Here is a 24,807-nt window from a genome sequence, read left to right as displayed (position 1 = left end):
TCTCTCAGGCTCAAAAGGAAGAATGGTTCCTGAGGTCTGGATCATCATCTGGGCCATAAAGGGCCTTAGAGGTCATAGGGATCCACTCCCTCCTTTTATTTTTTTAAGTTTTATGGATGTGCTTTGTTTTTACATTACAAATATTTCCAGATTATTCCCACATATCTCTTGTAACAGAGTAAAAGTTAAGCAAAACTGACAATGGGTGACCTCCTCTGAAAGTACATTCAGCATCCTACTTCTGCAGTCCTTCCCCACTCTCTCTCTATATTTTAATAGACAAATCTAAATCTATTTTCTCTCCCTCCTACCCACCGCCTACCCCACTGGGAAAAAAGAGAAAAACAAAATTTCTTGTAACACATATGCACCATCAAGCAAAACAAATTCCTTTCTTAGCTATATTCAAATACAAATATATGTCATTCAGACCTTCAATCCCTCACCTCTACATCAGGAAGCTGATAGCAAGTCTGGAATCATGGATGGTCATTTCCTTGATCATAACTTTCACAGATCCCAAAGCTGTCTGTTGTTGTTAAAGGGTTTCCTGGGTCTGTTCATTTCGTTCTTCACTAGTTTGTAAAAATCATCAAAATAATTTGGTTTTTTAAAAATATTGATCTTACAAATCCTCTGCTTCTGTTCACACTGCATCAGTTCATCTGGCTTTCCACATCTCTTTGAAATTACTTCCTGATTTCTTTCAGCATAATAATATTCCATCACATTCATAAACCACAATTTATTTAACTATTCCTCAATTTTGGGGTCATCCCTTCAGTTTCCAGGGGTTGTTTTTGCCAACACACACAAATATGCTATAAATATTTTTGTACATCTAGGACTTTTTCCTATTTCTTTGATCTATTAGGGGTCTAACTAGGTCAAAGGGCATAGGCTATTTTATCATCTTTTGGGCATCATTTCAAAATGCTTTCCAGAATGGCTGAACCTACTCCCAGGTTCAGTAACAGTGTATCAGTGCTCCTGCATCCCCCATCCTGACCCTACATTATTTTATAGAGGAGAGAACTAAAGCTCAGAAGTCAAGTAACTTGTCCAAAATCACACAGATAAATAAACAGCAAGCCAGAATCTGAACCCATGCTCTTCAACTCCAAATCCAGCATTTTTTCCACTATAATGATGACTTAGGAAAGAAAGTGTAGCAGAAAGAATAATATACTCAGAGTCAGAAGAGGCCTAGGTTTAAATACTAATTTTATCAGGATTGTGATTCATTTGATACTAGCTGTGTCATGATAGGCAAGTCACAACCTCATCAAGCCTCAGTTTCTTCATCTGTAAAGTGAAGATAATAATGACTGTGGCACCTACTTTTTTGTAAAGAGAAAATATATATAAAGCACTTTTTAAAAATAAATATACTTATTATTGTTATGTTATAATAATAGTACATATAACATAAATATATTATAAATAAAATAGCAATTTTCTATGACTGCCTGGATCATTCTCCATCATTCCTTATTAACAACAAAAATGTATGAAGTTTTTACTATGTATTGTGATAGGGAATGTAACTATTCCCTCTTTCTTGCTTGTTAAATCTCTCTCCTACAGGTTCCTTCCCCTCAATTCATACCATGTTCATGCCTCTAGAATAAAGAAGGAAAGAAGGAAGGAAAAGGAGGAGAGAGAGACAGAGACAGAGAAAGACACAGAAAGAGAAAGAGAGAGAGAAAGGAGGGAAGGAAGGGGGAAGGAAAAAAAGAAAACCAAGAAAGAACTTTTCCTTACATCCTCAGACTACCATTCTATCTTTTCTCATTCCTTTCACTGTCAAACTTCAGCAAAGAATAATTTACGCTCACTACCTCCCTTTTTTCACCTCCCACTCATTCCTTGAAATCTGGTTTCTGTCCTCATCACTCTACTGAAATTGCTTTAAGGTCACTAGTGACCTCTTAATTAACAAATCCAATGGATTTTCTCAGTCTTCATTCTCCAGAACCTCCTTACAGCTTTTGACACTGACAACAGCTCCTTCCTTCTTAAAAAAATTTTTCCCCTTTGCTTTGCCAGACATCCTCCTGGCTATTCTCCCACCTCTTTGACCATTCCCTATCGGTCCTAAATTGGTACCTTCTCTTCTTTGGATTAAATTGCTTCTGACCTTGAATTCTTCTCCTCTTGATCTATGCCCTTTTCCTCCCACAGAATAAAATCCTACTAAAAAAAAATTCAAGCTCTTTGGGTCGGCATTCAAGACCTTCTACATTTCCTCCCATCTATATTTCCAACTTTATCTTCTATCAGTTCCTTACCCATACCTCATAAGGACAGCTTACCTGCCCCCATCTCTGAGCCTTTAGTCATGCTGTCCCCCTGCCTAAAATACCCTCCTATCTTCACCTTCATCCTTCAGATTCCAATTCAAATTGTCACGTCCTCCATAAAGCCCCTCTCATCACCCCAGCATGAGTGAACCCTCCCCCCTGAACCCTCCTGGTACTTTGTACCTCACTTAGGACATATTAGTCTTTATTTGTGCCTGTCTTATTGTCCTTGTCAGATTGTAAATTCCTTGAAGACGAGACTTAAATACCTTTGTATTTTCCACAGTGCTTTGCCAATAGTGAATATGCAATAAATCTTTGATGAATAAATGAATGAATGAGTTAATGAATGAATGATAAAATAGGAATGTGCCAGATCCTTGCTGAGCCCCTCTGCCCTTGGGTTTTATGCTGAGTGAAGCAAAAATCTTAAGCCTCCAGAAACTCAAATCTCAACAAAGAAACTCTTTAGAGTACTGAGGTCCAGGAGAAAAAGTCACCATATGTGATGGAATAGCATTTGGTGAAGCTCTGGCCTAGAAAGGTGACATTATGACCTGGTAATGAGAAATCTTTTCAGTCCCAGCGGGTTCTATAGTGGCAGCCCTGGACACCGTCCAGAGGAAGGTATCCCAATGTAGCTATCACTGGAAAACTCGGAAAGAGAATTGATGCCAAATTATCTCCCTCTGGGTTCTTCTTCCCTCTCTTCCTCACTTTTTCCCCTGTAGGCTTCTCAGCGTAAGCCATTATTTCCTATTTTTGTTTAGTACAAAAATGCAAACTTCTTTCTCAGCCCCACACCGTGTGTCACTGACTATCCACCACTTCTAGAAATGACAGAGATGCTGAGCAGGTAAAACCACACACAGAGTCATTGGGGGATGTCCTCTTGCAGGAAGAGGATGAGAACTCCTCCTCTCACACCCCTTCTCCAGTCTTTTGTTTGTTTGTTTGTTTGATCAAACCAAAGTAAGAATGCTGCTCCATCCTTTTCTGCCCTTCCCTGCCCCACCCCCAGTCACAAGATATCCCAGACTTCTCCACATCCTCTTTCCTTCACAGTTATTTTCATAATCTATCCAGTAGGAACTCTGAGGAAAGGGAGAGACGGGAGATAATATGGTTAATGGAAAAAACACTGACTAGAGCCAGAAAACTTGAATTTTAATACCGAATGTCCTGCTTATTACCTATGTGGCAGGGCACAAGATACTCCACCTTTCTGGACCTTATGTCCCCTCTCTGTAAAATGAAATGCTTGGACTAGAGTATCTTTAAGATTGTTTCCACTTCTAAATGCTATGATCCATTGTTTCTCCAACCCCACCCCACCCCACCCCCCCCCACGGATTTTGAAGAAAGGAGAGAAGAGAGGCAGAAGAGAAGGACAGGAGAGGGAGAAAACAGGAGAGGAAGGGGAAAGGAGGTGAGAGGAGAGGGGAAGGTGAGAGAAGGAAGGAGGGAAGGGGAGGGGAGGAGAGAGGAGGGGGGAGGAGAGAGGAGGGGAGAGGAGAGAGACTGAATTTGTATACTTTGTCAGACAGCTGCCACCTAGCTACCACCGGAATGTATAGAGGATATAGCAAGGAAAAACTTGCCCCAAGTCTGGGTCCTCTGGGAAGCTAAGTGCTATAGGTTTCAGAAGCATTAAATGGGACTCTGGACTTAGAATGGAGATTAAGGAATGCAGTCTAGGCATAGCCCTTATTTTAAAGAGAAGAGTTTGGAGATGAAAGGGGCCTAAGGAAAGAGAAGCATGCTTCTGATGCAAGTTCACAAAACTATAAATTTAGACATGGAAAGTACCTTAGAAGTCATATAATCTAGACCTCTCCTTTTACAAATCTGGAAAGAGGTAAAACCACTTGCCCAAAGTGACATAGGTTATAAGTGGAAGAACAAGGATTTGACTCTAGGTACAACAAGCTTTCCATTCTTCTATTCATCTTTCCTCTTCCCAGGCTAATTTTCCCCAAGCTCTGGCAAATATTTCCAAAGATCTATGATTTCATCCTATCTTTGCAGATTAAAACCCATTCATATCAATCTAATAGTGCCTCCAAAATTCTTGTGGACCTCCCCCCAAAAATCCATCACCTGATGGGCAATAAATTACTTGGTGATAGAAGTTTCCAAAAGCTGACCATTTTACCAGCCCCAGTAACTTTGCCTAGGAATGAATGAAGAGGACCTATTTAAGACAGGGGGGGAAGGTGCTCAGCCCAGAGGCAACCCCTTCCCTGCTTAGAACCTCACCAACAGAGACCTTTGGGGAAAAAAGACAGTCTATAAAACTTAGAGATGATAGTCAGCCCATAACATGAACAAGTTCAGGTATACATATACAAAATGGTAAGTAGATTAAAAAATAAAAACAAAACTAGAACCATCTGACCTCTGACTAAACTAATTTACAGTGTTGGAGGAGAAATGGTGATTACTCGCATAGCCAGATGTAGTTCCTGATGAATTCTATTTGTTGCTATGTAACTGCAACGTATGTCCTTATGCATATTGTATAAATTACATGTTTCATCATGCAATGGGTTATTGTTTCTGTTTTATTGATACTTGTTTTTTGATTCCCATATGCTATTATACATATATTGTTATTACATATTTATTATGTTATTTCTGCTAATGTTGCAATGCTTTCCCCTTCCCCCTTTGCACACAAGCAAAAGTACTGTCATATTTGGGGATATACTATTACTATGGACTTGACATACCCCCAAAATGATTTTTCAGGGACTGAAAAAATTACCACTCACAGGGAGAAATAAGTCCTCAGTTTCAACTGCCTCCCACAGAAACTATGGATACTGTAATTTTTTCTTTAAAAGGGAGTAGACTCTGAGGGGAGAGAAAGTTTAACTGTCATTCCGGAAGGAGTTAATTATTGTGGCTCAAGAAAGATGGTCTAAGGCACCAGTAGAAAGCCTAAGACACTGAGAGAATCTGAAGAGAGATTTTTAGAGAACCAAGTTTAACTTGGGCTATGGAGAAGATATGATGTGGAGAGGATATCTGGAAGAGAATCCTTAAGAGAATTTATCAACCTGTGAAAGCTAAATTCTTGAACTATCGTTTCAGTGTCTGCGAAGGAGTTAGCAGCTACCAATAATAAAGGCTGTGATCTTTCTCATGTCAGAGCTGTTATATATATATATACACACACACACACACACACAGTTAAAATATTTAAATGTCTTTGCATTTTTTTACTTTGTTAATAAATTGTAATAAATTGTAAAGTTAATAAATTGTAAATCATCTTTAATGTTATTGAAGCCTATGAGAACAGAGAGTTTGAAAAAAAGGAGTAAATGTGTGTATGTGTGTGTGTGTGTGTGTATGTGTACACACATATGGAAATGTCTATACAACCTAGTGATTATAGAACAGAATACCTATAGTACCACAGACCTGGAAGAAACCTTAGAGGTCACCTGGCCACGCCCCTCATATTATACATAAGATGCCACAAAGATGAAGTATATCTAATGCTACTTTGTTATTGCAGCCTATATTATCACATATTTTGTGTGGATTGCCTATTTCACTACTCAATGAGTTATTTCTATTCTTTGTTACATCAATACAGGTAGTATTATGCATGTATTATTCCATGTGCTTATTATTGCTACTGCTGCATTTTTCTTCTTGCCTGTACTGTCGAAATATGTACATGTGCCATACCGTATGCATATATTATGTATAATATGTATATCTTAGTAATGATTTCACTATTATGTGCTTATTATACATGATATAAATGTTGATCTGATTGAATCCAATGATTTTTAAGAAACCAAAACATTCTGGGCATGGGGGGAAGGTAACCTTAGTTTAAATGGCCTTCCCCATAGAAAATACAGATACTGTTCTTATGTCTTTAAGAGAAAATATAATATTGGGTAGTTTAACTGTCATGCAGAAACAGTTAACTGTCATAGTCTAGAGTCTCTGAATGAGGCACGGGGAGAAGGTCCTTTCTTCAAGGATGAAGTGAGTTAATCATCATGGAGAAAGAGTCTGAAGAGAGAGTTGAGAGGAATGTTTAACTCCTATTCTGCGGAGAAGACATCTCAAGAAGAAACTTATAAGTGCCATCCTTAGAGAGAAGAAAATGATTAGACTTTGGTTTCAGCAGTGAGGAAGAGTCAGCAGCTGATGATAGGTGACTGGCTGTGACCTTTCTCATAAAGCAACTAGTGATTCCACAACCAATCCATCCAAGAAGGACTTTAAGAGGGACTTAGGTTGGGCCTCAAATGGTAGCAATTGCTTTTTCAGTTTTTATTGATAAACTGTTTTGAAACATCATAGTCTCAGTTGAATGCCCCCACTGGGTAGGATTTTCACAGGAGAAGAAAAAGATAAGACATTCCAGATAGGAGGAAGATGTTAAGCAAAAGCACAGGAGGCAGAGAAGATGAAAATGTCACTGAATTTTACTCCTGGAAGGAACCTGTAGAGAGATTGTGTTTCAGGGAACTATGAGCATATCAGTTTGGTTAGAGCACAGAGTTCAGCAGAGGAATGGTGGGAGGTCATTATATTAGATAGTTTAGATAGCCTTGAATTCCAGGTTAATGAATTTAAATATTATCTACTGGGCAACTGGGAGGGGAGGGGCTTGGAGCAAAATGAGTTGGAGAGTTCTAAGGAGTAGAATGATAAAAGTGGAGCAGTACTAAAGGAAAATTAAAGTGGTGGCAGCATATTGGGAGGATTAGAGAGAGCAGAGGAAAAAAGACTAACATGCAGAGAACAGTTAGAAGGTGATTACAATTGTTTTGTCAGAGAGGTAGGGGACTACAAGGGAAGAATGTTGAATATACTGTCAGAAATGGTCTCTGTACCCATTGTTGGTGCTTAACGGTTTTTCTTTGATATAATGGAAGGTTTAATTAGGAGGGGGAGAAAGAGGAGGGGTATATCTAAAAATGTAGTGTAAAAATCGAAAGTATCAGTAAAACTTTTTCTTTTCACAGTCTGAGAAGATAAGGCAATGGAAATAAAAGGAAGGTGATATTTTGACATTTGCTAGACTGGGGAGATGGGTGATGGGCCCTGGGGAAGAAGCTGGTGTGGCCAGAGCTTTTTCTTCTTTATCCTTCCATGTCTACTTCTTCCTCTCTGCCTTTCTTTGGCAGCCCTGCCAAGTAACCTGTGAGGCCAGTACATACTGGATTGTTGGTTTAAGGAGAAAGGGAGTCCATTTGGCTTACTTGCCACCTGAAGTATAAAATGACTCAGACAAGTGGGAATTGGGAGGATATACCTGAGTTCATGACTTAGCTTGACTCATTGCTATGGTGACAGGAGAATAAATCCTTTTTTAGAAGCTGTATTCTTTTAATTTCCTATTATTAGTAAAGTTTTTCTTTATTGCACTTTATGGTCCACAAGTGGCCTGTTCCATTTTAACCTCCAAATCTGAATCACTGGACCAGTCGAATTTTGCACTAGTTCAATATAGTACGGATCAACAAAATTCATCCCAATTACTAGGAAACAATCCAAAGCTCATGCATACCTGCCTATATACCTAAATGCACATAAAAATATAGTACACCATGTACATAGGATGTGCTCCTGTGTGCATGTTGCATGCATGTGTTATTTTTACACATGCATGGTCAAAGCATAATCCATACAAAAGTAAACCAGTAGGGGTGTTATTTTACATGTCTATACTTTTTCATATGGGCACGTATTTGGGTATTTACAGATCATCAAGTAAAAGGTATTGATTTATATTGAAAGCTGAATTCATTGTCTCCTTACCTCAACAAGGTCTCCATTTCTGTAAATAGTACTGTCTTGCCCTTATTTTCAGTTCCTTTCTCTCCGCTTCCAAATCCAACCTCTTGGCTCATTGAGTTTCTTGACATTCCACTACCACTACTATATTCTAGGTCTTCATCATCTCATGAGCAGATCACTTAGACAGCCCTCTAGCTGATTTCCTCTGATTCTGGTACCTCTTTGCTACAACTGATTCTGGAGAAGGATGCTTAAACAATCATACTCAAATCCTGCTTTCATTATTAGCACATTCTCTGCCTAAACTGACCTAGTATGGCTCTCTTTGCGTGCAGGATCAAATTTAAGTTCTTTGGCCAGGCCTCCATTCATTGCTTCCTCCTAACCCTTCCCATCCCCAATCTTTCTAATCTTTTATCTTCCCAGTCCAATGAGGTCCTTCTATTTAGCTTCTACATGTGTTAATTCCTTCAACAAACATGTATTGGAAGCCAACTGTTCTTGAGGCACTGGGCTGGCTGCTGACAAGTCGAGGGGATATGGGTGCCTGCTCTAGAAAAGTTTACATTCTACTTGGAAGGCTAAGATGCAGACATATGACAATTTAATTAACCATAAAAACAACTTAGGATGGGTGCTAGGACAAAAGCGGGTTCTCTTTCCTCATTGCCCCCCTTCAATAAACTCCAATGACTTCATATCACCTCCAGGATAAAATATAGCTTTTTTATTTGGCATTCAAAACCATTTACAACCTGTCACACTCCCCTCCCCCACCCCCAACAACCTTTAGAGGCTTCTTACACTGTGACCCTGGATTCCCTGCAGAGGGTCAAACAAGACACTGTGTCTCCTAGTTTCAGGCATTTTCATTGGCTGTCTCCCATGCCTGCAATACTCTACAACCACTCATTTCTACCTCCTGGCTTCCTTCAAGTTCTAGTCAAAATCTTATCTTCTCCAGGAAGCCTTTTCCTGATGTCCCTTAATTCTAATTTCCTCCTATGGATTGTCTTCGATTTACCCTTTAGATATCTTGTTTGAAGATTGTTGTTTTCGTGTAGTCACCCCTAAGAGTTCCTGAAGACTGGGGACAGTCTTTTGCCTCTTTGTATCTCTAGGACTTAGCACAATGTCAAGCACATAGTAGGTAGGTGCTTAACAAATGTTTATTGATTGGTTTGATTGACCTTTATTGACTGGCTGACATTTTGCATAGTGTAGTGCTGGAAATAAAATGCAATCAGTGCTCAAGAATGAATCAAATTAACTGCATGCCTCTTGATCCTCTACCTCCCCTGCATCCCCCCTCTTCCCCTCCAAGGTTAAATGAAATGGGTTGCTTATGTAGTCTCAAGAATATAAAGAAAACAGTATAGACTCTTTATTAAATAGGCAGAAAGACTAAGGGGGGAGGGGAAGCAGGGAGGAAACAACCCACCTGTCTATCTCCTCCCGCACTCCCCAGGCCAGAATGAAAAATACTTCCTGGCTGATCCCAATCTGGAATTTAATCCATCAGGACAGCTGCAGCAATAGCCAGCTGATGCAAGTCCACATCACAACTTGGACACTAAAGGCTAATGTCTCATAGGCCAGGAGCTTGATTGAAGTACAGCATTTACCATAATAACTGAGGGACAGGGGTCCTGAACAATCTCATGCCACCAATGAGATGTACAGGCTGATCAGCTCCAATCAGCTCCTTAAGCATTAAATTTCCAGAGCAGCTTACTTGCAACAGGGCAATGGAAGCTAGAAAATATTATTCCATATTACAACAAAGAAAGGGGCCCCATGCATTGACAAATATTCTTGCATGATCTAAACGGTATATTATCTCATAAAAATGTCAGAGTGGCAGAAAGTTTGAGCTAAGCATGAAGTCGTGAGCATGCAAGCAGACCCCTCCTGCAGGAACTTTTCAGAAGCTGAGCTCCAGGCTTTCTTTTTATTTCTACACATTTTATTCCAGTTGTGTTTTTGAGGTTCAGAGATGCTAATGGTGGTGAGGGAAGTCTGGGGGGGGGAATGTTCCTTTGATACATGGGGTTCTAGGGTAAATACCACATCTGTTTGGAAAGGCTGATTCCTCCCCATGTTCAAGCTTTTCTACAATGTGGTCACCATGAGACTTTTTTTTTTTAATCATACACCTTAGTTCTCCACCTGAGAACTATTTCCTTCAAAGTAGTCACCTTAGATACTTATTCCACTGATGCTGCCACTGTTCAGAACCCATCTGGAACTTCTCCATGGGAAATGCCTTCAGAGCCCAGGGTACATTCTTTTGAATATCCTCTGTGGTGGAAATTCTTAATCCGCTGAGGGTAGATTTGATTTTTGGAAACAGCCAGAAATCATAGGGAGCCAAGTCTGGTGAATTAAGTGGAGTTATCAAAATGGAGTGATATCATTTTGAGTCAGAAATGAGATGTGACTATAAAGCAATGAAGCTGTTTTTCTAAGGTGACTTATCAAGTGGCTTAAAAGGAAATTCCCAAAAAGGAATTCAATGAATATTTGAGCAAAAGTCATCATCTTTGGGATATGTCTAGCCTCCCAAGGAAACTGCTTTGAAGAATACAACACAACATTTGGATATGTAAGTACTGGGGGATGTGTTTTATATATATATATATAATATATATAAATGTGTGTATGTATATGTAATATACATAATATGTGTTAAGATATATATGTAATAAATATACATAATATATACTTGCTATTTTGTAGCTGCACTTTAGAGGGACAGAAATACAGAGTATGAAAGGGCCTGTATCCAAATCACTATTTAGAATACTGAGATGGAAGGAGTATTTTGTATTTAATGGTAGCTTCTATTAATATATGGTACTGAAATTGTTATTAGTGGCTCTGGAGTCAAAATGTCCAGCTAGCACAAGAAAGGATGGTATAGAAAGAATCCTAGAATCTTGAGACTAATCAATCACTACCACCTTGCTTAAAGCAAAGAGGTTTTCCTGATGGCACTGGCTGAGCTCTTTAACTAGACCTCAGGCATTTCTAATCCAAGGAATATGAACTTCCCCCCATCCCCATCAGGACCATCAAGCACAGGCATTCTGGGAACTGTAGTTTTGTTGAGATTCCCAGAAACTTTAGTGGTTTTTCTGGAAGGCTGTTGAGTAGGACAGACACCAAGATGAAGAGAATCCAAAGCAGAAATCCACCAGGATTATCCAGAGCAGGCCTCTTTGGGTCTAAGGATCTCTGAGCAATTAAGAATCCTTGAGAACTGGCTGAGAATATTAGCTGAGGACTTCTCCCTGACAAAATAAATTTTTAAAAAATGTGTCCTTGCCTGACCAAAACACACACCAACCAATCGTGAGATCCTAGAGCTTGGGAAGAGAGCTTAAGTGAGTGATGTTGGGTATTTATTTTAGGCACACATACCAATGTCTTTTATTTTGGTTGGGTCATTTGGAGATGCTACCCCAGAGAATTCCTCCCAAACAGACCAACATTATCACCAAACTCCTTTCAACATCACATTTCTATCACGTTCTATAAACTACTACGATTGAGAAAAGGTAACATTTCCTCTACCACCACTATCACTGTAACCCTTCCCAAAGTGTATGTATGAGGTTGGGGGAGGGTCAAAGATGGAAGAGGAGCAGGAAGAAGAGTGATGAGTTCCGGGAAGTGGCCCCATTGGCCCCATTGGCACAGCCAGCTCAAAAGGGGCAAAGAGCTATTAAATGCTGGGGTTTCAGGGAAAGGATAATCCAAAGCACTGAACATTCCCATTATTTATGTTTACAGCCTGCTCCAGTGACATGTTAGTTGACAGTATACATGCTATCAACTTGCTGAAGTGTATCTTACTTGTTAAAACACTCTTAAAGGTGCACCATCATTTATCAAATTAAAATAATCATTTCACTTTTTATTTTTTCTTTTTCTTTCTTCTCTCCCCCAGAGCTAAGATTGACCTTCAAGCTGCTTCTTCCTCTATGGCCAGCCCCGCTACCCCTTTCATCTCAGGGACCCACAAAACTGAGGGGTGAGGGGAAAAAATCTAATGTCCTGGGTTCCAAGGAAGCCACTAACAATGGATCCTGATTCTCAATCAGGCCCAAAGTGGTGTTCTGGTTCCACCCCCAACATCCAGTACAAACCTACTAATCTCTAAGAAATGACAAACTCCAGAAACCCCACCAATTAAATTTAAACTCATGAAAAGCTCGGTGGCTAGTAAATTATTATTTTTATTAGCTTGAACCAAGTTCCAGTAAGAGAGAAAGTCAACTTACTCCCATGAATGGTTCTTTAACTCCTTAATTTATTTAACTCTGTGCTCTTTGCCAAAGCCTGGAATATTTTTAGCTCATTCTGTTGTTGGATTTGGCTTTTTTATGTGTGTTTCTGAGGGGTATTTTTAGCTTAATACATGTTATTCTAACAGCCTCCTATGCATTTCATCCTGCCTATGCTGGCTGTGTTGTCCCCTGTCTCGCAGCAAGATGAAGGAGATTTCTAAGAATAACTGGTGTACCTTTTTTTTTCCAGGGGAGATGTGCTATTTGCTCAGCGATTCTCTCAGCCTCTCTCCCTAATTTGCCTTATTATTCACGTGACCTGGATATTCCTATAGAAAAATTCGGCATCTCCTTATAGAAATAATTAGATATGATGGCAGTGCGATCCCCACTGGTAAAAACCACATTCCAAAAATGAGCTTTGATTTCAGAGGGAGAGAGAACACCCACCGAAGCCTTGCATAACAATGTTCTGCCTGGCAGTTCAGGGCACCAAGCTCCTGGCTGGCAGTTCCTGCCTGTTTTCCCCGCATTTGCTTTGATGTCTCTTGCTCCTTGTCATTGAGAAAGAAAGATGGTTGGATTCTTTGGGAAAGCAGCCTTTGAAAAGTAACTCTTTTCACACCTATTTAATGTTGGTAACTGTTGCAGAAACACTCCTCTGTGTCAGAGAGTTAATGAGGTATTTACTAAAATGTATTTTTTTTCCTTTAAAAAAACACATAAGAAGAGAGGGGCGGGCCTTTATGAGGGTCTTTTCACACCAGGAAATGATCTTTCTTACAGAATTTTATGAGAACTGCAATCTACTGAAAGCTCTATTAGCACTTGAGAAGTTTCCATTTCTCTCACCATTCAGAGATCTCTCCACCCTGGTTTACCCCAAAAATAAGCTGGGGGGGGGGGGAGGGGAAGAGGAAGGGAATGCTGTGTTTTGACTTTTGCTGGGAGATCCAATCACTGACACCAGCCCCCTCCCAAGCTTCGGAAGCTTCAGGCTTCCCTGTCCATTGTCATTTATACCCAAAGGAAATGAGATAGAAAAGGAATTGGAGGATAGGGGGAGGGAAGAGAGAGGAAGAGGAGGAATCAGAAAGTCATCTGTATATCTGTACATAGAAATCAAAGTGGAGATTAACTCCTCACCCCAGAGTGTAGATAGCATTCAAGTGTTGACTAGTTACACTAGGTGACCTCTGAGACCCTTACCAACTCCCCACTTTCTGCTCCTAACCAAAAAACCTAGGCCTCAATTCCAGGGGAATTATGTAAATAATCAATTGCTTGGTTTTTCCGATTTGTCTTAGCACCAAGAAGGAAAGAGAAGAAAAAGTAAGACAGAAAGGAAGACCGAAAAGATAAAAAAACACCATCGTAAAGGAATCCATATACATGTATATGTAAATATATATGTTTATATTTGGAGTTTTCCCCAAGATATGCCTATCTCCCCTGACTAAATATCCAGCATGATGTGGAAATCCCAATTGCTTGAGGCAGAGTGGGCTGATGAAAAATCTTGCTTCATTGTTGATTCTCTTTCTTCCCCCACCCCCCACCCCCCTAGCTTTCACAGCTTTGACTCTGGACCATCTGTATTAGAGACAAATTCTAACACTGCACTAAAAATAATGATACCAAACATTTTAATTGCACCTTTTTGTGACAAGGTTACTATAACAGCACTTTACCATAAAATCCTACAGCTCAATTATAAAACTATCAGCACTTTCATTTTAAGAAAAAACAATTGGAAAAGCATTCTGAGCCTGACTTCCCCATCAAAGTCTCCTGCAGCTGATTTAAAAAAAAAAAACAACCCAAAAACACAACACTATGCAAAAGAGGAGAGACCAGCTCTCTCTCCTTAAGGAGAGAAATTCATAGTAAGAGAATTCCACAGCAGAGAGAATAAGAACCCAATCTATTGCCAATGGAATCTAACTGGACTGAACTGGACATAATGGGCAGCTGTGAAAAAGCAGCTCTCGTAAAGGATCAGTAGAATCCATCTCCCTCAAATAGATCTTAATGCCCATCTTAAAGTTGGACAAATGGGGGGTGGGGGGAAGTATAATTTGCCCTGTTCTCATTTATCAGGCATTCATACTTGGTGGAAGGATTCAGACTATGACCTAAGAACAGATCTATTATAATATCCAAACAATCAACTAAAAAGAGAAAAATTCAACAAAGTTAGTTTTTTGGAGACCATGATAGCATGGTGTAAAGAACATGGGAGACTAAGAGTTAGAACACCTCTATCCCAGGTCTGCTACTTACTTATTTTGGCTTGACCTAAGGCTCCCTATTTGGCCTTCAGCTTCTTCATTCAAAATGAAGTAAAGTGTAAGCATTTGTAAGCTTGCCTGATTTATAAAGGTTGTAGTGAATATCAAATGAGAGAATGCATTTAAAATGTTATAGAAGTATGTTACCATTAAGGTGAGTGGTGGTTTTTTTTTTTTTTTAGAAAATGCCTTTTTCTTTAAAAAAAAAAAAAAGACAACCTTGTTTCCATTGTTTAGATGTAGTTCAAGGCAATTTACATTGATTCATTGGCTTTATTTTTTTCCCCCAAATATGATGTGACTAGATTTTTTAAAAGTTCATCTACCTGGTGTGCTTTCACTTTTGTCTAATACTATCCCCTATGTCAACAAAAAATGGTCTTTGAACCACTTTCAGATGGAATTGTGTATACTGGTCAGTTTGCAGCTTCCACATTTACCAGACAAAGTCTCCTGTCACAAAAGTTCTAAATAGCTAAACATCTTCTAGTTGTTTTTGTCCCTCTGAAACCTTCCTTTGGGTCAGTGGGGGAAAGAATGACTGGGTGAGCAGGGAGGGTCAGGACAGAGTTCAGATCAAATGAGTTCTCGGTCTTTTCTGAAGCTTCAACTTATCCCTGAGGAAACCCCCTGGGTTGGCTCCATTGGAACCAGATGTATGGGGGGGGGGGATTTTTGTTGGGGGAGGGGGCAGAGAAGGTTGCATGTGTGGGGTAAAGGAAGCAAAATAGCTAGGGGAGTTCAGGGCCTAGACTTGTCCCATTCTTAATATCCTTTGGCTGCCTATATTCAAAATAAGGACTTGAAATTATCAAATGGTAAACATTTAGTACACTGGGATGTATAGTTACCTAGAGTGCAGTCTGATATCTATCCCATTCTACCCCTTTGGCTCTCATATTCCTGGGAGATTTTCCTACAGCCCTGAATGACCAAAAAAATAAGTTTCAAGCTGAGCATAGGCCCAATGGAAGCTGTGAGATATTGAATATGAAGGGGAATGAGAGGTGAGAGGGAGTTGGGGAGGCATTAATTACCTGATCTCATTCAAAAATTGGCACCATCCCCACATAGCTTCATCTGTAGGGGAAGGCTGTTAGGTTTGTGGTCAGTCCCCAGCCTGTCTCTGTATTATAATTAAATACTCAGTGTCAAGATCCCAACCATAATTTATTTAACACTCATTTCTGATTCAATTTTACCTGCCCCGGCTAAAGAGCACTGGAATGTTTGGGGAGGAATTCTAGTCACCTAGAGTGTTTGGGGAGGCATATCCTTCAGGCCTAGAGACCTAGGGCTTGAGGGGCCTCTGCCCAGAGGGAACTTTAGGTTGTTCAGAAAAGATTTAGAGGCTGGGAGATCAAAGTTCTTCTGCTTTCGGTGAGCTGACCACATCCAAAGGATCCCCTAAGGAATATCTTGAATTAAGATAGTAGGGAGAGAGACATTTAATAAAATAGAGATGGAGGAAGAAATACAAAATCCAGAATTACACAACCAATTTTTCTCCTCTTCCTCAGTTTTACGTATAAAGGACGGGGAAAAAAGAGGGAAAAGCCAAAAAGGAAAAAAAATCAAAGAAAAGAGGTCAAATTTGAATCGGGAAACACTTGAATGGAAAAAGGCTGCATATATAGGTTGTAATTATATAAAACAGCATGTTTGAAAGTGTCAAGATCACTGCGTTTGTTAGTGGCACTTTTGGGGATCTCACCACGTTATAAATGCTAAAAGCCCATTAGTAATTATGCAATTTTGTGTGTATGTTTTTCTTTTTAGGAAATTTATAGTCTTCTTTTGGAGTGCACTCCCAACTGACAACTTTCCTTCCAGCCTTGTCTGCGCTATCCTTTTTAATCCACATACTAATTGTAATCCCATTAAAGCAGATATAATTTTATTAGTATTCACAGTTCATCAAGCTAGCAATAATAACTGTTACTGCTGAATTTTTAAAACTGCAAAAAAAAGAGTCATGTTTAGAGCAAATTGTAAACAAAGCCCAGCCAACCTGCATGATCCAAGAGCCAAACCACCTGATTACAGATCCACAGGCATCTCTTCCCAACAAGAGGTGACACAGTAATCTAATTCCCTGTCTCCGACATATATAGTTAGATAATAACAACTCCACAGCAAAACTTTCCCACCACTTTTTTCTACCTCTAAAAAAAATTAAACTTAAGTCATGGGGAGAGAAAGGAATCTCCAACTTCACTGGTCTAGAGATTATTTTCCTACAGACGGGAATAAAATAGTCACCAGGCCACACACAAATGTAAATGAAGGAGAATGGGGAAACTCCACAAGACTCCTCCAATCAAGCCTGATATTTTTTCAAACTTTTCAAGTTTCTCCCTCAATCTTCAGCCTTCTTCCCCTTAATATCCTCAAGGGACCAACACCCAGCTTTACAGCAAAAGCCAAAACCAGTGGAGAGATGTATTTTCTCCCTTTCTAACAAATTCACAACACGCTGCCAAAATAGTAAATGCAGAGGTCCTCAGGAAGCACACTCCCCCAGCTGTCTTGGGGCCACAATGACCCCGCAGATCCCGAGATGCGAGGGTCATGCTCTCCTCCCTCTGCCCCCACCTCCCCACCCATGCAGCCCCAAGCCCCTTTAACTGACAGATTTCTCTCTGAAAGGTTGCCTGTGCGTTCCCGGGCCCTTTCGCTGGCCACGCTTTGTATGTCTTTAGCAGGATACCAGAGGCACTTGTTAAAGCTAATGCATCCCCTGCAAACCCATTCTCACCCTGACACTTCAAGGCTTTATATAGAAACAGGATTTTCTAGTCTTACACCAGCAGCCCCTATTAACACTAACCCTGCGCACACAACTGCCCCTAATCTGAAAAGGCCACTCGGAGTTCGGCGGGGCTGCTGCCCCCCTCCCCGCCCCAGCCAAGAACAGCCGTTTTGTTCCAGCTTTCAGAAAGCGCCTCCTTGTCCCGGCACCGGAATCTCTGAGACGTGAATGCAGAAAAGAGGTTTCCACGGCATTTATTTTCTTTTGGAGGAGGAGGAGGAGGAGGGCATCTTTATTTTTAGCTCCTTCTGCGGCTGTCCCTGCGTCCCAAGTGTCCCCCGGCTCCGAAGGGCTCTCCATGCTCCCTGATAATGGCAGGGCGAAGGATCGGATAACGGGGCCAGCGGAGCGCGGGGGCACCAGGACCTGCGCCCCTAGCTCTACAAGTCCCAAGCTGGAGTCCTCGAAATAGGGGGAAATTATAAAATTAAATTAAACCCATCTTCTAGGTTAAAACAAAACGAGATCATCCGGAAACACACCCTCCTGTTTCATTCGCTCCCCCAACATCCCTCGGAGATCCTCCGCGTAAGAGGGCGAGAGGACCCAGGAATCCGGGGCAGGGATCCAGCTCCCTGGCGCCTCCGGCCCGGGGCGTACCTGGCAGGGGGACCCCTCCCTCCTCTCGCGGCCCGCGGCGGGGCCGGGAGGCAGCGAGGACACTGACCTGTGTGCGTGGCCATGGGCAGCGGCGACTGGAAGTACTTGCCGGGCGGGAAGTGAGCCGGGTGCTGGACGGCGGGGCCTGCCGGGGCTAGGCGCGAGGCGGCGGCGGCGGCGGCGCTGCGGTGGCCCAGGCTTCCGCGCTCCGGGAGCAGATGCGCCGGCGGAGCGAAGTCCCGGCCATCCATGCCGCGGAGCCGGCAGCGGCGACTCCGGCCCCTAGCCAGCCGCCGCCGCCGCCCTCCCCGCTCCGCCTACTCCTCCCCCCACCGCCGCGGAGGCTGCTCCGCCGGCGCCCGGAGCTCCGCGGCGGGAGCGGGAGCGGGAGCCAGCCGGGAGCGCCGGGGAGGAAGCCGAGGAGCAAACAGAAACCGAATCCGCAGCCGAGGGCCGGGAGGGAGCGCTGCTCCTGGCGAGAGGAGCGGGGCTTCTTTCAAGAATCGGAACGAAATAAAACTGAGAGTAAACGAGAACGGGCCAGGCAGCCAAGAAGAGGTCCGGAGGGAGGGACTCAGTCCTTCAGCGGGTCGGCCGACTGGGGTCCTCCCGGGCTGGCCAGGTGCAGTTCCTGCGATCGGGGCTCATAGTCTGTGGAGTGAAGGAGAAAGACACTGTGATTCCGGCTCCGGGGTCCCCTGCGGAGCCCCCGCGCCCCCTCCCAACCCGGGCTTTCTCAAAGTGACCCGACAGTCAGCCGGGATGTCCAGGGCATCGAGGTACCCGAGTGGAGGGAGGAGTTAATGGGGAGAGGCGCGGTGCGTACACACAAAGTCACTGAGGCACACACTGAACCACTCCTGGGGATGGACACATGAAAACACTAAGAGCGGGGGCCCATCGAGATACAGACATACAAACACTCAGGGACGTACACCCACGCAAAGATCAGAGATAATGAACACACACACCGACTCCCATAAATTAATGAAATCTTACAATGTCACCCCTCTCTCCAAGCCCCTCTTCCTTTCTTTTCCCTTTTCCTCACTCTAGCCTGGGTTTCTTCAAGATGTTTCTCACTTGGACAATAAAACCCCAAATCTATGAAGCTGTTTCTCTCTCTCTCTCTCTCTCTTTCTCTCTCTCTCTCTCTCTCTCTCCCTTTCTTCCCCCCCAGGTGTCTCCAGTAAAATGGAATTCTGTTCACACTTGTTTTTTAGCTCCCCCCCCCAGAGGTCCCACTTTTACTGCATCCCTCTTAACCGAATAACCATGCTAATTAAGCGAGTAATTTTATTGATTGTAACTCAAGAGGTTGCTTAAAAAAAAAAACTGGCTCTTTTTCTTCCATCTGCCTACTCCCCAACCATAACAGATTTGTACCCCATTCTTTTGAACCTAGGAACACCCTCAGTTGCTTCCCCTCCTTGTCTTTATACACTCACCTTTGGTAACCCCACCTGAACTGTAGAGCTCCCCAAACCCTCAAATCCCAAATTCATTTTCTGCTCCCCACCCCCACTGGCTACCTAGCGAGAACTGCAGTGATCAATCCATCTCAAACTACCTCCTTTCTTTCTGGCACCTAGGGGCCCACGACCCAGGAATCTAGTGAAAGGTTGGGATGTATTTGAGTGCAAATGATTTTAACTCATTTTTTTTCCTACTAAATAAATGAAAGGTTTTCCCTTCCCCCTCCCCCCGCTTCGCTTCCCTCTTCCTCCAAAAGAATCGAGGGGACAGAAATCCAGGTTAGAGGATTGGGGGAGGGGGTGCTCCAAGGAAGGAGCATCCATGCAGCAACTGAATCTCTACTTCCAAAATCCCTAGCTGTGAGAATGGGCGTGGGGGTGGGTGAGAAGGTTAAAACTGCATCTCTTTTCTGGAATGTCTTGGTCCTTCCAGAGACAGATGAAGGGGAAAGAAAAATCCTCAGTCAGCGGCCCCTGCCGTTTTCCTTTGCATTTCGGCTGGGGATTCCCACTCCGAAGGTTGAGCACCCAGACTCAGACCAAACAGTTATGTAAGCGACTGGCTTTGCAGGGGAGGCGGCTCACACACCGGCCTTTGGCTCCTGCCCACTTCTCACTACGCCAGACCAACAGCAAATCTTCCCTTCCACACCTGGGAAAAGAGGGGTCTCAGGCCAAACCAGCCCCTCTCTACTGCCACTTGCTCCTGATTTCAAGTCTAGGAGAAGTGTATGATAATCACTCCACCACCATTCCTTTTTTACCCCAGACCTCTCCTATCTTCTCCCTCCCCTCCATATTTTCAAGTTGAATGTAGTCACTCCCCATTAAGGCAAAATCTGAATCGATTACCGAAGCCCGGATGAGGCAAAGAGAAGAGACAATCTATATTGTGTACATATGTGAGTATTATTATATATTTATTATATGTGGCAGTTCAGTTCCCGCCTCCAAGGCTTCTTTCTCAGTACTCCTTCATTTTGTGTATTTTTCCTTTCTTCCTTGCATTGTTTTAATGTTTAATACCACATCTAACAAAAGGAGACCATAACAGACTCAATATTCTTCATAGTGAATATAACAGAAAGCCTTATGGGTCTGATATGTGTGTTTTTTACCACCCCACCGTGACAACAAAGTGATTAAGATGTTTTTCATTTCATGAATACCATTTAAAATTGCTATATTTAATGCTCCGAGTTCTACAATGTCTTATTTGCAAGCAATTTTGTGTCTGATTTAATCTATAACCGAAAACTTAATGTATTAAGTGAATACATATTTGCTCAGCTGATAAGCTTTTTTCATATTTACACGAGGAGCTTTTGCATTGTAAATACAAGGGGACTACACAATGAGTTCTCTTTGTCTTACAACTTCACACAAAGGGGCTAGGGGCTCCCCTCCCCCTCCCCCTCCCCGGTGGAGAGCACGAGCTATCTCCCTCGATCTAACAAATATTTCCTAGTTCTCGGAGGCGCTGGTAGGGGGGCAGAGTGGGGGGAGAGAAGGGAAGGGTCACTGGAAAGCCCCTAATGGAGAGGTGCGGACCTCCGAGCCAGGAGGCCTCCTTGCAGACTCAGAAGCCGACTGTCCACGCAGGAAGGGAGGGATGAGGGCCGCCGCAGGGCAGACCCTAGAGCGAGGAGGAGGGAGAAATCGAGAGAGAACGCAAAATCGCTACTTTCAAAAATCGAGACTGTGGAATGGAGGAGGTGGCAGGGACGGAATAACCCACACAAAGAGGGAGAGGGACTAGAAAAATCGGAGAACAAGTACAAGAATCTTGGGATTCTGGAGCCCCGCGCTGATCCCTTCTTCCTCGTTCCGTCACCCCTTCTTCAAGCAAATCGAGGGTAAATGGCCTTTATGTTAAGATGGCTTGGTTAGGCATTTTTATTTTTTCCTACCGCTGTAGCGCGGTCCTGGATTCTAACAGGGCTCCAAAGCTCAGATTCCCCCCACCCCGCAGTTCCTTAGGTTACCCCCGGGGCAGGATCGGGAGGACGCCCCAGCAGCCGCTGCCGGATCCCCGGACGGCCCGCACAAACAAGGCCGAAGCGGCTCCACCAGCCGCCCGGATACAGAAGCCTCCCTCCACGCCATGCCGGCCTTGCTAGCGTCTGCAGCCCGTCTACCAGCTCAGGCTGCGCCCAGCCAGAGACTCCCAGCCGCCTCTCCTGTCTGTACTTGAAGGACGGTGCCTGAGAGCCCTGAAATGAGCCAGCAGCACCTCCATTAAGAACCAAGGCCAGGAACGCTTTCCAGACAAGCCGGTCGGAGGCAATCGAGAAAGGAAAGGACAACCGGTGTAAAAACCCGAAGGGTATGAAAGAGATAGGAAGGAAAGAGCAGGAGCTAACTGTTTCCGGGAAAGGGACGCTGGTCCCGGGTCCTTGTGAGGAGGTAAAATGGGAAAATATATTTTAAGTAAGCCACCAAAAGTGCGTTAAGAGAGGGGGAAAACCCAAAGCCCCGGCGGCTGCAGAAGGGACCAACGTGGGCCCGCCGAGCCCGGCTCAAGCCGCCGTTCTTCTGCCGCAGCTCTGCCCAGCGAGGGTGGCTTGTTTTATTTCTGAGCTCCGCAGAAGCATCAAGGGGCCCCTGGGGTCCGAGCTGCTCCCTGAGTCAGAACCCGGCTCCCTTCTGGTAGGCGCCAAGGCGCGCCTGGTTGTAGTTAAGAACGCGGGTTTGTGATTTTTAAAATAAACACACCTAGTTGCTTAAATTTAAAAAAATTTTAAAAAATGTCCAACCCCAAACCACCTTCTCCCGGCTCCTCAAGACCCATTCTTCTCGCCTGTCCCCTCTCTCCAAGAGTGCATCCCGCCTAGGCCCTGGGCCCAGAACTGCCTGCTCTTAGTGCCGCCGAGCACCAGCGAGACGGAGCCCCGGAGGCTTGGGCTTGGAGGTGGCCCGAGGGAGCCGCAGGCCGCTACGGGCCCTACCGCTCGACCGCCCGGGGGCAGAGGCTAGGCCACCGCGGAGGGCGCACGTTCCGTCCCGTCTTCCCTGCTTCCACCGTCCTGCTGCAGAGGAGGTGTTCCCGGGGTCTCCTCCAGCCATACTCTTCCTCCCCCTTAAGTCCTGAGGCCGAGGGAACCCAAGCCTCCAGAACCCGCTCCCAGCGAAATGCCAGAACCTATCTAGGGCCGCCCCATCTTCTCGGCGCGGGGCTCGGGAGCCCGGGAGCCGCAGGGCTCCGGAGAAGACAAAAGAATATGGAAAACGCAGAGACAGAATACCCTCCCTCTCCTTTCCTTTCCTTTCTTTTCCTTCTCAAGAAATAGAAACCCCCTTCCCTGCAGCAGGCCGGGTAGTCCCCTCTCGCTCCCCAGGATCCCCAGGCCGAGGGCTCGCCTTACCAGGCTTCCGCTGCAGTTTCAGCCCCCGAGGGGGGGAAAAAGAAACATCATTTAAAAGCTGTGCAGATTCTATCCCCCAAATAGAGCTCGAGTCCGGCACCTTCCCTCTCGCATGCCTTACAACGCCCCCCAGACTAAGACATCTTTCTCTGACTTTCTCAAGCAAAAGTAAAAATTAGAAAATTAACTCCCCCCTCCAAAAAAATTACCTCGCCCCTTCCTCTTTCCCACTGAAGGGCTGAAATTTACATTTCTATTTTTCCTATAGATCTTTTCTCTCCTCCTAAGGAAATCTTTCTTCAGAAATAAGGCACCGGCTAGGAAGGGAAGCAGTGGTTCCCTCTCCCCCTTCCCCCAGACAGCGCAGCTTAGAGTCCCCACAGTCACCTTCCTCGCAGGCAAAGGTCTTACAATGAATCTTTTCCCCAGTAAGAGGTAGTTAGTAGCCGGCAAAACATAAAAAGCTGAGATTGCTGGGGAGTGGGACGGCGAGGGTAGGGGGAGAGAGAAGTTGGGGCGGAGGGAGGGCATTTTTTTCGTTCAACTAATAGTGGGCACCAATTTCCAGGGAATCTGGGGATCGTTTACTGTCGGTTTTAAAAAAAAAAAAGCCCGGCCTTCTATCCCTGGTCCAACGGTGGCCTAACGAAACCGTCCTTTTTCTTTATTATTTATTTTTCATTAGAGGTGTACACCGAGGCCAACGACCGCTTCAGAGCAAAGCAAGGACGCAGTACAGGGTGGGGGGAATTTTAAACAAATCTATACGATTCTTGAGAGGAAAAAAAATCTCTTGCTGATGGTATCATATATACATATACACACGTGTATATATACATATATTATGTAATATATTTCTTCCATCTCGACAAAAAAACTGTTCGGCATTATAACGAATTATTTTTTAAGAAAATATTTTAAAATCACAACCCTAGCTTTCTCCTCTAAAAAAATTAAATTCCCAAAGAAAAATAATAATAATAAAAAAGACAAAAATTTTAAAAATGAAAGTAATTTCAATTACTTACTGGAGGCTGTTCCCTGGATACAATTGAATGCAATACAATTAAATCAGTAAATGTGACTTTGTTTTGTATTCCTATTGGTATTTTCAATGTGCTGACTGTCGCACTGTAAATGCGCCGCTTCCACAACGACTATATAGCAAGCCCATCCAGAGCGGCTCTCAAACCCTGCAGCTCAGTCCTGAAAGCAACTCTCCCTGCATACTAATAAGCTCGTGCCACTCACCCAAGATGGGCCACTTCGCTGATTGGTTGTGCGGCCCTCCACTGTAATAAGCTCGTGCCACTCACTCGGCGTAAACAGGCCTCCCAATAGGCTGGCGCCGGGCCAAGGAGCTGCCAATCAGAGAGCAGCAGGGCTACTACTGAGCCCAATGGCGCCTAATTCAAGCGGTGCAACTGCGCAGCTGCTCTGCGCAGATCAGTACTTGGCTGAATGAGAATGTGGAGTAGCGAGAGGGAGGAGGTGGAAATGTGTGAGCGTGGAGGCGGCTGGGGACCCTGAATTTTTTTTTTTTGTCTTCACAATTTTACGGCGGCCGAAATATTGAACTGGTGTTCTATGGGAAACTCAAAGAAGAAACCACACCATCTTTTAAGGCAGATGCAAACTTTACAGTGTGTGTGTGTGTGTGTGTGTGTGTGTGTGTGTGTGTGTGTGCCCGCGAGTAGGAGGTAAAGCTGTTTTGGTGAATCTGCGAATTGATAGGCCTGGACTAAAAGCACAGCTACCTTCCTAGGCTGTCACACAAGAAATAGAGCAACTGCAGAAGGGCCGCCTCTCTCCATCTTGAAGGTACTGGCACACGCCCAGGGATGCTCACCCCTGGACTGAGGAGCAGGACCGGCACTTGACTCCATCTCCGCCC

General features: G+C 43.7%; 1 protein-coding gene across 3 annotated transcripts in view; it reads right to left on the bottom strand.

The window, feature by feature from the left end:
- The window catches only part of BAHCC1 (BAH domain and coiled-coil containing 1), a 158,160-nt gene extending 134,009 nt beyond the window's left edge, over positions 1 to 24,151 (bottom strand). For 2 of the 3 annotated variants that reach the window (XM_072645290.1, XM_072645293.1), the window contains exons 1-2: positions 23,942 to 24,151; positions 18,141 to 18,724 (exon numbers count right to left, since the gene is read on the bottom strand). In XM_072645290.1, coding sequence (XP_072501391.1) covers positions 18,141 to 18,324 — 184 coding nt within the window. In that variant the 5' untranslated portion in view covers positions 18,325 to 18,724; positions 23,942 to 24,151. Of the gene's footprint in view, positions 1 to 18,140; positions 23,899 to 23,941 lie in introns of those variants that run through there. The other variant, XM_072645292.1, reaches the window with a different exon arrangement.
- Positions 24,152 to 24,807: the final 656 nt, after the last annotated feature.

This window comes from Notamacropus eugenii, chromosome 2, assembly GCF_028372415.1.
Source record: "Notamacropus eugenii isolate mMacEug1 chromosome 2, mMacEug1.pri_v2, whole genome shotgun sequence".
Taxonomy (NCBI): Eukaryota; Metazoa; Chordata; class Mammalia; order Diprotodontia; family Macropodidae; genus Notamacropus; species Notamacropus eugenii.
The sequence above is the reverse complement of the archived record's forward strand: the minus strand, read 5'-3'. Positions and strand labels throughout refer to the sequence as shown.